Source organism: Nothobranchius furzeri, chromosome 2, assembly GCF_043380555.1.
Source record: "Nothobranchius furzeri strain GRZ-AD chromosome 2, NfurGRZ-RIMD1, whole genome shotgun sequence".
Lineage (NCBI taxonomy): Eukaryota > Metazoa > Chordata > Actinopteri > Cyprinodontiformes > Nothobranchiidae > Nothobranchius > Nothobranchius furzeri.
The window spans coordinates 11612321-11626677 of record NC_091742.1 but is presented as its reverse complement, the minus strand read 5'-3'; the positions used below and the strand labels follow the sequence as shown (position 1 = coordinate 11626677).

Genomic DNA, 14357 nt, shown 5'->3' with positions numbered 1-14357 from the left:
TTATGTTTTTTTCTTTTAATGTGGCAAAACAAATATAAATGCTGTGGAATAAACTCCCCTTTATGAACTTTATTAAGCCCAAACATAAAAATGCATCCTACTTTTGGAATAACTGCACTAAACTACAATAAAAGAACATTTTTTCAATTTTTCCAAAGATATTTCAGAATAAAAGCAGTACTCTGGTTGTCATCTGGACACTCTCGTTCCTTTTAAACATGCATAAATATTTTTGCACAAAATCTATCAGAATTTCCAAATTTTTGAAAGCAAAGAAATTGTTTAACATGTGCAACCACGTTGATAACACTGATATTCGCATGAAGAATGAATTTTATCTGATTATCTTCTCCTTTTTGCCCAAACACTTAATAAAAACATCATTACTTTTGTGCGTATTTGTTCGGGTGTGAACAGCATGTTTTATTAACCGTAATTATTGCACAGATCCATGATAAATAAAACATACATCCTCTTTTCTTATTTGCTGCTCCTATCAGGCAGCCTGCTGCTGTCAGATCGCCCTGCAGCTCCTTCTCACAGTGGTGGAGTCCTTCCAGGGGTTCCCCATTCACAAAGCCTGCCTGCCTGAAATCAGAGGGCGGAGGGAGAGGAGGGAGGAGAGAGAAAGAGAGTTGAGGCATCTCTTCCTCACTTGACTGCATTCGGTTTACCGTCACCGGAGAAGCGACCATGCTGTGGAAACTAGTTGAGAATGTCAAGTATGAAGATATTTACGAGGTAATGTTCTCCTGCAGCTGTTTGTGGTGTGTGTGTGGGGTGTTAAAAATGCAGCAAGTGGGAGTTTTCTGTGAAGCTCTGGGCCCAGTTTGTGTTTTTGATGCAGTAACGGGATCTGAGTGGATTTCTGTTAGTCCTCAGATAATATAAATGTTCATAATGTTGGTTTTGTGGAGCTACGCTTTTTTATTTACTCATAAAATGTGTTTTTCTGCTGAAAAATGCATTTTAAACTTTTTGAGAATAGCATAAATTTTGGTTAAAATGTGCTGCAGCACCACAACTTCAACCGAAGATTGTTTGGGAAATTGCAGAAATCGTGAAGGAATCCAAGAAAAGACTATTTTGGACAGAAATATAGTTTTACTTTATGGGGGAGAATTAAAGAGGCTCGCGCTCAAAGCGCACCAACAGCGGCTGTAGCGCGCGAGGCCCCACGGCTGCCTTTCAGCCCGGTGGGAAGTCCGGGTCTCATGCAGCACATGGCTTTTCTCCCACGGTGCGAAGGAGGGCAGGGCAGGATGTTGTTAAACAAGTCTCTCAGCATCAAGTTCAACCGCTTGTTAAAGAGCCGTGACACCGTTCACGCGAGCCCCTCACGCGCCCCGTCGGGTCGGGTGTTCTGACTGACAAAAGGCAGCTGTGCGCCGGATCTGACGTATCAGCGGCGCTAATTTACTTAATAATTATTATATAGGCTAGAATCATCATAATCAGATCATTAATAGAAGAGAGTGCGGCGTAGATGATGAGTGCGCGTGCACGTATGACTTCAATAAAAACAACTTTTTACTTTTGCGCAAAAATGACGTCTCCTGTTGCGCCAAATTCTGCCAGGGAAAGTCCTCTCGGACCTGCTCACTTTCTCCCGTGCTGTTCTCCATCTCCTGCAGCGCGCGCGTCGTTTCGGCTCTCCAAGGCATTTCAACGTCACTCACGGTTTCGCGAGAGCCTCCACGCTCCATGTGTCGCCAGTCCCCTGCCTGGCGCGCATTAATATTCCTGTAAGTCTCAGTCATGAATAACAATTACACCGGATACCGGGGGTAGAGGCGGGAGCTCCTCGGTGCTCACAGTCATAGCGGCGGCAGCTCGGGGCGCAGGAAGGTTCTGAGAGGAGTTCTGCTGAACGGGCCTGCCTGCAGACACCAAGGTTCTGCTTTGACCTGGAATGCGTTTGTGTGTTCCATTCTGAGTCCGCTCGGAGCTTCCAGATGTTGGTTCATCCCTACTCCACCGGGGTGAGTTTTCTCTGTTGGGTGAGTGTGGGTATGTTGCTGGGGGACACCTTAGACGCGCGTTTAGCAGGTTTTCCTTCGGGCTTTTGTGTGTTTTTGTCCAGGAGCTCCTGCTCATTCGTTCCCGGAGGCGTCATCATAAAAACGCAGCTTTTATTTCTTTACTTTCATTATTTCCTTTTCTCTTTTCTGAAGGACCGGCATGACAGCGTCTCGAGCCACAGCTCGCGCCTGTCTCAGCTGGGCTCCGTGTCTCACGCAGGACCCTACTCCAGCGCGCCGCCGCTGTCTCACGCGCCGTCCTCGGACTTCCAGCCGCCCTACTTTCCTCCGCCGTACCAGCCGCTCGCTCACTATCAGAGCCAGGACCCCTACTCCCACGTAAGCGACCCGTACTCCCTCAACTCCCTGCACCAGAGCCAGCAGGGCGCATGGGGCGCGCGCCAGCGGCAGGACGCCACCGGGGACCGGATGGAGAGCTCGGCTCTACTAGCGCAGCCCCGGGCCTCACTACCTCAGCTGTCTGGGTTAGACCCACGGCGGGACTACGGAGGCGTGCGGCGGCCGGATGTGCTTCTTCACTCCGCTCATCCGGGACTGGATCCCGGTATGGGGGACGGGCTGCTGCACGGGCTTCACGGTATGGAGGATGTTCAGGTAAGGGAAAGGTAATTGTTGCCATTTGCAGACTGAGTTCAAACAAACAGACTAATTCAGAGCTCCTGGACGTTTTTAACGGAATTTCTAATTTAAACCGGAGTTATTAAACTTATGTCATATTTTATAACCATATATTAATTATAAACCCTATAATTTTAATTACTGTTATTTAATCATAAAACAAACGCCGAGACAGACTAAGACGGGGGGTGGGTGGGTGGGGGGGGGGGGGGCAGGTTTCTTAATTTGCCCCGCATATTTCACGCATCTGTAAGGGTTAAGGTGCAGCTCACCCAGGGCAGGACGCACAAGGCCCGCAGCTAAACGCACCTTCTTCTTTTGAAATTTAAAAGTAATCTCAGATCACTATTACAGATGAACTCTTTAATGAAGCACCAATACATTTATTTTTGATTTTCTGCATTTTATTCATTTACATTAAAAAAACTAATGAAGTAAATATAATATTATAAAGGCATTCCGATATTTAAAAACATGTTTTCTCTGATGGATCCAGACATAAGAACCTAATTTTTACATTTAAAACATAAACGAGTTTAAGCAACATTCACAATAGATTTTGTTTTTTCTGACCAACCTGGATTTATAACTTCTAAAAAATAAAGCTTAAAGTGTTTTTATTTTATTTTATTTATCGTCCTAAGCCACAAAAGACGTGGAGTGAAACGGGGTTTATGCTCAGCTGTGGGATTTCATCTTCTCGTTTCCCTTCAGGGCAAAACCATCACGAGCTGTTTGTCATCTAACCTCCACAATAGATTCTCATTTCTGCCTTTCTGTGTCCGGTAGATTTATTAACGCCACACGCTTTTATTTATCTTATTGTTGTTATTATTATACACATCTGACGTATTTCTCAGTGTGTTTTAACTGGATAATGAAATCTGAACCAGGCTGGACAAACTTAAGGTGATTTAGTCTGCTTGTCTTGGATCGATGACTTTGTGTGTAATTTTGCATGACGCATCTGTAATGATTTACATTTATCTTGGTTCTAATAGACCATCGAAGACACGAATGGGACGAGTTTATTGGATCAATCTGTGATCAAGAAAGGTAAACAAGCTCTTTTTTTCCCCCACACATATTTTGTTAAGCTGTTTGGACACGTTTTACGCACGGGATCGTCAGGAATTACAGGAGTAACAACGCACTGAGGATGGGTCCGAGTGCATCTCCGGTTCAGACTCCCCTCCTTCCCGTTTCCTCCCCCCTCCAGCTTTGATGGTGCAGGGTGGGGAGTTTGGAGCCGAGTTAACGACCCCCGGTCTCCTGACTGGCAGGCCTCGGTGATGATGTGCGCTGATTTAGTTCCGGGATGTTGAGTGACTGCACTCCCCGCGGGGCGTTTAAGCCGCTGATGTAATAAATGGCACCGCTCACGGAGATCTCGTGAGCTCGTTTAGAGCTAATCTGCGGTATTATCCCCCGTGGAGCCATCAAAACAGAGCCCCCTCGCGCCGGCTCCTTTACGCACGCATGAGGACGGCTGGCTGGCTTCATTAAAAAAATAAAATAAATAAAAAAAACTAACGCCATTAGCGCGTGCGTTTGGACTTCCAGAGCTGCTGGTGGGAAGACGAGGAGGTGGTTAATGCGATTTGAGCACGTGAGCCAATCAACAATCGATAACGCTGTAATGAGAATGTCGCGCAACATTAAATAACAGTAAATGCAGGCACGTGGGCGCGTCGTTAGGCCAGGACCGCCCTCCGCGCGCGTGGTTTTAAACCCAGACTTTCTAGGGTCATATTATTATTATTATTATTATTATTATTATTATTATTATTATTATTATTATTATTATTATTATTATTGCTGTTGTTATTTTCTGTTTCAGTGCCCATGCCGCCTAAGAACGTGGGCTCTCTGATGCTCGGGAAGGACGGCCTGATCGGCGGGGTGACCGTTAACATCAACGAGGTGTTCTGCTCGGTACCGGGCCGCCTGTCGCTGCTCAGCTCCACCTCCAAGTACAAAGTGACCGTAGGGGAGGTGCAGAGGAGACTGTCTCCACCCGAGTGCCTCAACGCCTCCCTGTTAGGAGGCGTGTTGAGAAGGTGAGGCATCATGACGCACAGCTTTAATCACCTTTATAGACTCTGACTTTTTCCTTTTACATTTTACTTTAGCCGACTGTATTATGTCCAAACACCACTTTAGAGCTTCTGAGTGGTTCTGTACTTTTGAAAACTACATTTACTAGAACATATTCCTTTCATTTCCACAGAGCAAAGTCTAAAAACGGCGGCAAATGCCTGCGAGAGAAGCTGGAAAAGATTGGACTGAATCTTCCTGCTGGGAGGCGCAAAGCTGCAAATGTCACGTTACTAACATCTCTGGTAGAAGGTGACTGATCCATAAATATACATATTTTTATTTTTCATTTACATCTTTCCTCCTCGTCCTTATTGGGCAGGTCAGGAATAAAGAAAGAGTTTTTTTCTGAGTTTACCTGTAACTGAAATCAACATTAAAGTTTTTAAAGGTCATTAACTTCAAACATACATGGTTATAAAAGTCAGCTATGATATACATAGTCATTGAGACAGTTGTGTGTATTTATGCTCATAAAAAATAAAACAAATAGAAAATAAAACATGATGGCAGTTGCCTCTTACAGGCAAACAACGCATTTATTAACCACAAAGCTATGTTCATTATAGTTGAAGAAGCAAATTTAAAAGGTTTTAATACATTTTTGGGTGCAGAGAGACGTGAATGTTCCCTGTTTCTGATTCTGACATCATCCTTATCCTCTCAGGTGAGGCGGTGCACCTGGCTCGGGATTTTGGCTACATCTGTGAGACGGAGTTCCCCACCAAAGCCGTGAGCGAGTACCTGAACCGGCAACACGCAGACCCCAACGAGCTGCACACGAGGAAAAACATGCTGCTGGCCACGAAGTGAGTTCCCCTCAAACATCACACACTTATGATCAGATCAGATTAGTCAGGGTTTAATGAACAGATTTATGTGAGTTTACAAAATAAAAAACAAGCTGCAACATTTTAAAGCTACAAATATGAGAAAAAGCTGTACTCATGTAAAATATCCACTAAATCACATTCTTGCTTAAATTGCATTTATCCCCTGCAAATGTGGTCAATTTGAATAAATTAATTTATTTTTGATTGTTTGTTTTCTTGCATGGGGAGCTGATTTGAACTGTCTGCTGCCACAGTGGACGACATTTAGGAGGAAATGTGGAATTTTCTTAATAAAACCCATCGAACTCAATATGAATCTAGCCTTTACTGTTTATTAAACCAGGGGTGGGGAACCCTGGTCCATTGAGGGCCGCTATCCAGCATATTGTAGTTTCAACCCTGCATCCTCACACCTGATTTCAATCAGCAGGTGATTAACAAGCTTCTGCAGAGCTTGATGAGCTGCAGAACAGGTGAATCAACCACTAAATCAGAAGTGTTGGAGCAAAGACACGCAGGACACCGGTCCTCGAGGACCAGGGTCCCCCACTCCTGTATTAAACGGATGAGAATTGAGTTCAAACTTCTAGGGATTAAATATAAACCTTTATTGGGGTTACAACCAAAGACAAAATAAACAATACATACATTTTCTAATTATTTACAGCTGCCTGAAGAATCAGAAAAGCTGCAGCACTGATGATTCTTACTCTAATGAAACAACTTCAGAAATCGCCCCTTTGCTTATAATAACGAATGGCTGTGAGACTCAGGATCTGGTGTGTGAGCTCAGCTCATGAGACTGAATAGGAGCAGGAATGTTTGTATAAATCAAATAAAAGGAGGATTTATTTGTAACTGAACAAAGTTTTCAAATGCTAATTAAAACATCATTATAGTTTATTTGTTGCAAATGTTAGGGCTGTAAATGTCACAAACATCCCTTCAGGAGACTTACTTTTAGCTTGCATAAATAGTGTTGGCTGCTGGCCTTCAACTAGATAAATCATTTGTGTGTGTGTGTGTGTGTGTGTGAGAGAGAGAGAGATAGAGAGAGAGAGAGAGAGAGAGAGAGAGAGAGAGAGAGAGAGAGAGAGAGAGAGAGAGAGAGAGAGCAGTGTGTTTGGCGTTGGATGTTTGATGGCCAGATTCAAACCTGTTTCTGTGTGTGTGTGTGTGTGTGTGTGTGTGTGTGTGTGTGTGTGTGTGTGTGTGTGTGCGTGCTGCCTGTTAGAAATTCATTATTTAGCAGTGGAGTGTTTCAAGTCGTCAGAAAACAACAGCGAGAGCTCTGAGTGTCGCCCGCGGTGGCGGCTTCGCCTCTCTACTCCCTTAACCCCAGCTGGGCTCGGCCTGCACAGCCTGTCACTCATTTAGCTCTGCCCTTAGGCCGCCTTCAGTGTGCGTGTGTGTGTGTTCTGTGAGCATGAACCTGTAACAGTAAGGAGTTTCTTGAATACAAAATGTGGGGCCTGGAATCAGTGAACATAAAATCTGGGTGAAGATGGGATTTCTTTTCTTATACCTACGTTTTATTATAAAATGGCTAATTTACCTTATTCTCCATATATTGCATGCTCTTATTGTGAAAAGCCTCAAATACATCTTTATGATGAATTTTTCACTTTTCTTGTCTTTAAAAGGGCTTTTCAAAAATAAATGTGGTAATACTGAAGTAATATTATTATAATATTATTTAACCTATATAATTAAATAAGAGGGGCCTATAGAAGAAAAATATTTATTTATGTTAGAGAATATCACAAAAACTCACTCAAAAATCTAGAATTAAATATTTAACCAAACTGGGGAAAATACTGATAATTTTAAAGGAAATAAAACAACAACAACAATAATAATAATTCATTATGGGGGACATTTTATGCAACACAACAATGAATACCATTTTATAAGTAAATATTTCACAGTGTAGTTATTAGTGAAAGTACAAAGTATTTAAAGTCTAATCTGCTGATATTTGAGACAGTGAAACACAGAAAATCGTGGGGGGGGGGGGGGGGGGGTCCCAGGATGATGAGCTCGTGACGAACTGCTGATTCCTTACCAACAGAACCAGATGGTCCATGTGAAGGACTTTACATCCAATTCTGTTATGTATAAGGCAGGACAGAGCTGATTGGTATCGGCTTCCAAAGCCAGAATTGGTTCGTTTTTGGGGTGCAGTCATTAGTGGATGGAAGTGCAACATTTTCCTTATTTTTAGAGAAACTCACTCATTTTGTATTTTTAAGATTTTTGCTCTGCTTGAAAATATAACATATACCTAAAATACAGGTTAAACAAATTGTTTCATAGTTAGACTCTAATTTCTTTAGATTCTGTATTTAATTTAACGTATTCTTCATTAAAATGGTTCAAGCCAGAGGTGTATCCTGTTAAAAGATCATATTGCTGTCATTTAAACCTAAACCTCAATCACCCTGATTGGGTTGAGTGCATGACCGACTTCAAGTAACATTATCTCATTGAAAAATAAAAAAAAGTGCAGTAATTAAATTTAAATCAAATGATTGGCCTTAAGGAAGCGTTCCATCCTGGAGGACGCTGCCCACTTTGCCTGAGTGGTAATTATGGAGGTCTATATTAGGCGTCAGTCTCTCCTTTCATAAGATTCTTAAGGAAACAGTGAATAAACTATTGAGTAAGCAGACATCTACGGGGCATTTTGGGGATGAATGAGCTCCCTCCTGATGTTTTGCTGTCTCTTCGCCTGCAGACAGCTGTGTAAGGAGTTCACAGACCTGCTGGCCCAGGACAGGACTCCGCTGGGCAACTCCAGGCCCTCCCCCATCCTGGAGCCTGGCATCCAGAGTTGCCTCTCCCACTTCTCCTTCATCACACACGGTTTCGGCTCACCCGCCATCTGCGCCGCGCTCACCGCCCTGCAGAACTACCTCACTGAGGCTCTCAAAGGACTCGACAAGATGTTTCTCAACAACCCACCCAACAGCCGGCACGGGGACGCGGGCAACAAGGCCGGCGACAAAGAGGAAAAACAGCGGAAATGAGGCCAGCGCTGAAGGGGAGTGATGGAGAGTCGGGGGGAGGCACTGACAGAGGCGTTACACAGTTTCTTCTAGCTTTACACCGCCGCTACTGCCCTGCCGCGCACAAGGCTGAGGTGGAGGAGGACGAGGAAGGCTTGGTGGAGAGAAAACAGCACCCGTGGGCCAGTGTCAGAGAGCACAGAGGGATTTTTCATCTGTGTTACGTTCTTTTCATTCCCCTGAGGACATGCTGGTTACTGTGTTACATCCATTTTGCTCCCCCCGCCTGCATCCTGTGAGAATGAGACGCTGTGAGCAGCCAGCAAACAACATTGTGTCTGAGTGCCTGAGCGTGTGTGTGTGTGTGTGTGTGTGTGTGTGTGTGTGTGTGTGTGTGTGTGTGTGTGTGTGTGACAAAAAGCATTGTGGGTTTGGACTTTTTTGTGATGAGCATTGTATTCAGTGAAACAGGCTTGTCTGGTTATTTAACTAACGTAAAAGAAGGGCAGGTGTTACTTTGTGTGTGTAAATATTTATTTATGACCATTTAAATGGGCGGTTGTTTAAATAGGTGCACCGGGATTTGGGACTGAACCTATTTATCTGTGATTTGACCTTTGTGAGCCAGAAGGGCGGGACAGGACTCATCAAGTGGGTTTTTTCTTTAAGAGCTGTTGTCATGGTGATGATGATGATGATGGGTAGACATGCTTCTAATTGTCCAGTGATTTCATTTCTATCATATTGATAATAAACCGTGTGTTTTATTATGCGAGGAGTGCAGCCTGCGCCTTTCCTCCGGGGAAATCATCCAGCGGAGTCTGACTAAACGTCAGAAGGGTGGGGGGGTCAACTCGTTTTCAGATCCATCCGCTGAAAAGGTGTCATGTAAAATTATCGAACACCTGTAAGAGGATGCTATTATTTACGAGGGCTTAGAAGGAAAGGTTGTGTAGCCTGTGTTGGATTTTCATTGTGAGGAATTTTAAAAAATCACTTCTGTCATCATAAAACGCAAACTTTATGTTTACAACACCGGCCAAAACACACCCTGGGTGGTTAGTTGTACTTATGCAATGAAACTCTGCTCCTAATGATAGAAAATTATTTTATAAAGAGAAAATTTTAGATTTATCTATTAAAAGAATTCAGTTTGGAAGTAAAATGTTTTGCCTAAGTAACTGAAATTGTAAGAAGTTTTTAAATGTCATCAAATGTATTTTAAAAACCACCAAACTTTAATTATTTTAGTTTTATTATGCTCATTTGTAATGCTTTTAAAAATTACCTCAAATGATTTTGTTTTATTCTCAGTTATTATTATTATTATTATTAATATTATTATTATAGGGATGCACCGATATGAAATTTTTGGGTCGGTACCATATCCAATATTAATATTTGGGATGCACAATATATCGGCATCAATATCAGTTTCGGCAGATTTTAGTGATTTTTTAACATATTGATATCAGTCCGATAAATAAAACTGGGCCATATTAACAACCAATATTTTTTCCATCTTGTCTCAGTTTGTTAATCAGAGGGTGAGGGGGGTGACGTGAACTTGTTTAGCCACGTGACAGTGATTGTAATCATCTCAGAACCATAAATGTGTGTGGTGTGTGTGGACATAATAATGTAAATTCAGCTTCAGTAATTTTCATTCTATACAAAATCTGATGATTTTAGAAGCATTACTGTCAGTTTATCGGTATCGGCAAATATCGGTTATCGGGCATAACAGTGAGATTAATGTCGGTATCGGCCCAAATATTTCATATCGGTGCATCACTAATTAATATCATTGATATGGCAGACAACCGATGTGTGTGTGTGCATATATACATTTCGGAGATGATTACTATCACTGACACTTGATGAACCATTACACCCCCTCACCCCCTCCCCCTCTGAAATGTAGACACAAACAGAAACAAGACTGAAAAAATATCAGTTGTTAATATTGGCCCAGTTTTATTTTTCTGACCAATGTTAAAAAATGACTAACATCATCCAGTACCAATATTGATGCTGATATTGTGCATCCTTAATTGCTATTATTTTAATTATTATTATAATATAGCCCTCTGTTTTCCTTGAGGAGATAAGTGGCTGTGTTTTCTGATCAATGAGGATCTTATTTTCAGCGTCTTCAGGCACAGAGAGGAAGCAGACTCGTGCCTTGCAGGCCACGTTCACGTGCCTGGAATCCACCGCCGCTGCGCTAATGACGAGTGAGCGCGAGACGCACTGAGAAAACACAAAGAAAGAAAGCTAATGAGAGAGAGAGAGTGTGTGTGTGTGTCCTGCGGGTACGGCGTGACCCGTGGAGTGGAACGCGGCGTGACGCAGGTGCGGAGCTCAGCACCCGCGTGTCCGCGAGCGATTCTCGCTCAGCAACAAAAGGCAGGAAGCTGCCGAGCATCAGTGGCCACAAGAAGGACAGGTTGGCTGAGGAAACTAAATGAGCAAACAAGCCAAAGAAAACAAAACAACAAACATGAAAACAAATTAATTCAGACATGAGGATAATGATAATTAGTCGCTGAGCTGGGAAACAAGTTTCAAATAATTATTTACTTTAGATGGAAGCTTTTGCATCTTTGGTGTTTTAATCTAAACATTACCAGCAAATAATAAATAAGGTTCGAAAGTGTTCAGGTCAACATTTTTCTCTAATAGAAGATTTAACCATCTGGCTTCTAATCGACAATAAATTCTATTTTAATTGCAATGAGCGTTCTTCAAAAATTAAGATTTGCGATAAAAGAGTCACAATTTCTGCACTTTTGACTCTTTAAATTTTGATTTTCTCTTAAAACGACCCACATGGCTGCTCATTCGAACTCTGAGGGTCAATAAATCTGATTTATGCGGTTTAATCTTTTAACTTTAGCATCAATCAGTGTTAAAAGTGGAAAATCGACATTATTCTAAGCCCAAAATGCATTGTCTGCTGTGAGGAGACAGACTAATGCTGAGATTAGACATCTGAAGCCTGCAGGTTCACAAGTCGCTGTAGCTGACACCCATTCTGTTTTATTCCTTAAAGGTATTTCACTTCACAGAAGCCTGTGTTACAATAATATTGATGTTGAAACAAAGGTTTAGGTAAAAATAGACAATATTTTATTATTAGTTCACTTGAAACAACGAGATTAGAAACAACAATGCAATAAATTTGCTTTTTCAAATGCAATTGATTATTTTATTGTTGACATAATCCAAAACAAACACAAATCTGACAAAATATCTTTTCAAAGTCACAATTAACTCATCATTAAACTAAAAATGTTTGATTACAGGCAAACATGGACGATATTGGTGCTTTCTTCTAATGATCAGTCTCCCACCTCAGTTGAGCAAATTACACTCTTCTAAAACTAAATCAATAATAAACAAAAGTAAAACAAACTCTTGCAACAGTGGATTAAAATCCAATATAATCTGGATAGAAGGCAGATTAGCTCAAGGTCAGATTTAAAAACATAAATTTGAAACCCAAGTTTATTGTATTAGCCCAAATGATCAGTTACTGTTCTGTCATGACTCTAATTTATAAACAGAAAGGAAAAAATAATCTGTGCACGAGGCAATAATCCGCAAGCTGCAGAGTTTTAACATATTAGCTTTGTGTTTGATGAATAGGTGGTAATAAGCAACATTTATGAACGTGTCACAGGTTGTTACTTTAATGAGAGGGCCGAGAAAAGGTAATCCAGTTATGAACTGAGCTCATGGAGGTGCTGGGAAACATTTCAGAGCTGGAAAGTCTGACGGTTTGTTCTATGTGTTATATATCTACGTCTGTCTGAGTGTCTGTCTGTCTTTTAGCCGGAACGTGAGCAAGCAGGCCCCCATCAGCAAAGCCCCTCAGCAATTTGTCACGCAATGGGCTGTAAAAATGCTTATCCAACGTGTACACACACACACACACACACACACACACACACACACACACACACACACACACACACACTTACACACACACACACAGATATGCAGCATGCAGCATGCAAGCAAGCGAGCGCCAGTCGGGAGTAATTCCTGCTCAGGGCGCTGTGCTCCAGGCAAGGCAGGCGCGTGCTGGATATTTCATTATTCATTAATTTACTGTTTAACAAATCCTGTCATTACTTAGTCCAAGCAGCATTGACACACACACACACACACACACACACACACACACACACACACACACACACACACACACACACACACACACACACACACACACACACACACACACACACACTTGCAGCAGCAGCAGGGGTGTCAGGCGTGGCAAATCTGCCTGTTTGATCCCGGCCTTCCCAACAAACGCGGAGAGAGCCATGAATAATGAGAAAGGCGAAGCCTCGGTGGAACGAGGGAGCATGACACCGTCTCACAAAAAAGCCCTTCGGCGTGAAGCGAAGCTCTGCCGGGGCCTCACCAAGGGCCCGGGGTTCATCATATGAAAAGACAAAACAAACAGTTGGCACAGCAGTGATCGATATGAAAGGCAATGCTCCCCCTACACACACACACACACACACACACACACACACACACACACACACACACACACACACACACACACACACAGAGAGAGAGAGAAAGAGAGAGAGACAAAAGGTGAATCAGTCATGTTTGACAAAAGATGCTGCTCTGTGTCTTTCTGCACACGGAGGAGTTTAGCACGGCTGCTGTTTACCGTTTTCTTACAGACTAATAGGATCAGGATTAACGCTCTGAATGTGTTTTTGGCTCAAATCCCCACAAAAAATATTATTGCATCTTCTGGAGTTTCCCACAGGAACACTTGCACCGGATGAGGAAAATAATGACATATACTTTGCTTTTTCAGCGTTGCTCTTGTAATTAATTAAGATAAAACATCAAGACTACAATAATTTCACCAGAACATGTTATTACAAATATGAAAATGATCCTGCACTGTGTTCTCCACTTAAACGTTTCTCTGAGCAGCTCTGTAATTAAACTCTGTGGGTGAAAGAGCATCGTCTGTGGTTTGGATGCAGCGGTTTGGAGTGAAAGCCGTCAAAGTTGTGACAGCTGAAAGATAAGACACCGTGTTCCATGGAGAAAGGACTTTATTCTCGATCTGCTGCCCTGAAGAAAGCCGCTGTCTGTGGGTGGCCACCAACTTGATGTCATTAACATGTGACATATGTAGAGCCGACTGGGAGTGGCTGCAGGCCAGTGTTTGTCTCCACCAGTGTTCTTGTGTCTGCAGGGCCGAGCAGGCTGAGTCTGGGCTTTGTCAGCACTCCAGCAGCCAGCCAGGCCGCTGTCTGCTGCTGTTGATAGTGAGCGTGTTTATCAGCATGCACGATGGCCAGCGTGTGCATTGTGGGTAGCTCAGGGCCAGAGGGGAGTAAGAAGGGGTGCTGGTACTTCAGTCAGTTAGGGGGCCCTGGCTGAATGGCTGGGCAGGGACACGGGCAGTCCGAGTCCCTTAAGGTTGGACTGAAGATGGTGAGTTGACGTGACACTGCTGCTGCTGCTGCTGCTGCAGAGGCAAGGCTGCAGCTCCAGACGGGTCAAGGTTGCACAGAGGAGAATTTAGCCACAATGCTTTTTGCAACAGACGAATGGAAACAAGAATAAAAACTGAGCGAGTGGAGCAAGGTCAGGGACATCAAGCTCCTTAGGCTTCTTGTGAAGGCAGATCTTTACCCCAACACAAACAAATGGTCATAAAGGGTCTTTGTGCTTTCTGTGCACAAAGTAATCCATGGTTTAGTGTCTAC

At 42.9% G+C, this 14357-nt stretch overlaps 1 protein-coding gene across 2 annotated transcripts; it reads left to right on the top strand.

The window, feature by feature from the left end:
* The first annotated feature begins 525 nt into the window (after positions 1-525).
* Positions 526-9368, top strand: tfap2b (transcription factor AP-2 beta). Of its 2 annotated transcripts, none has more exons than XM_015947631.3 (7): positions 526-741; positions 2175-2636; positions 3662-3716; positions 4501-4720; positions 4891-5009; positions 5425-5566; positions 8328-9368. In XM_015947631.3, the coding sequence occupies exons 1-7, from the start codon at positions 694-696 to the stop codon at positions 8617-8619; spliced, it is 1338 nt and encodes a 445-aa protein (XP_015803117.1). In that variant the 5' UTR covers positions 526-693; the 3' UTR covers positions 8620-9368. The 2 variants fall into 2 exon arrangements, with proteins under 2 accessions (XP_015803117.1, XP_015803118.1); XM_015947632.3 differs by lacking the exon at positions 526-741 and adding an exon at positions 789-1982.
* Positions 9369-14357: the final 4989 nt, after the last annotated feature.

Excerpts from the sequence above, each read along its gene's own strand:
- tfap2b (XM_015947631.3), top strand. The coding sequence starts at position 694 with ATGCTGTGGAAACTAGTTGAGAATGTCAAGTATGAAGATATTTACGAG. Across the intron at positions 2,637-3,661 it reads ACGGTATGGAGGATGTTCAG|ACCATCGAAGACACGAATGG; the intron begins GTAAGGGAAAGG and ends TGGTTCTAATAG. Across the intron at positions 5,567-8,327 it reads AACATGCTGCTGGCCACGAA|ACAGCTGTGTAAGGAGTTCA; the intron begins GTGAGTTCCCCT and ends CTTCGCCTGCAG.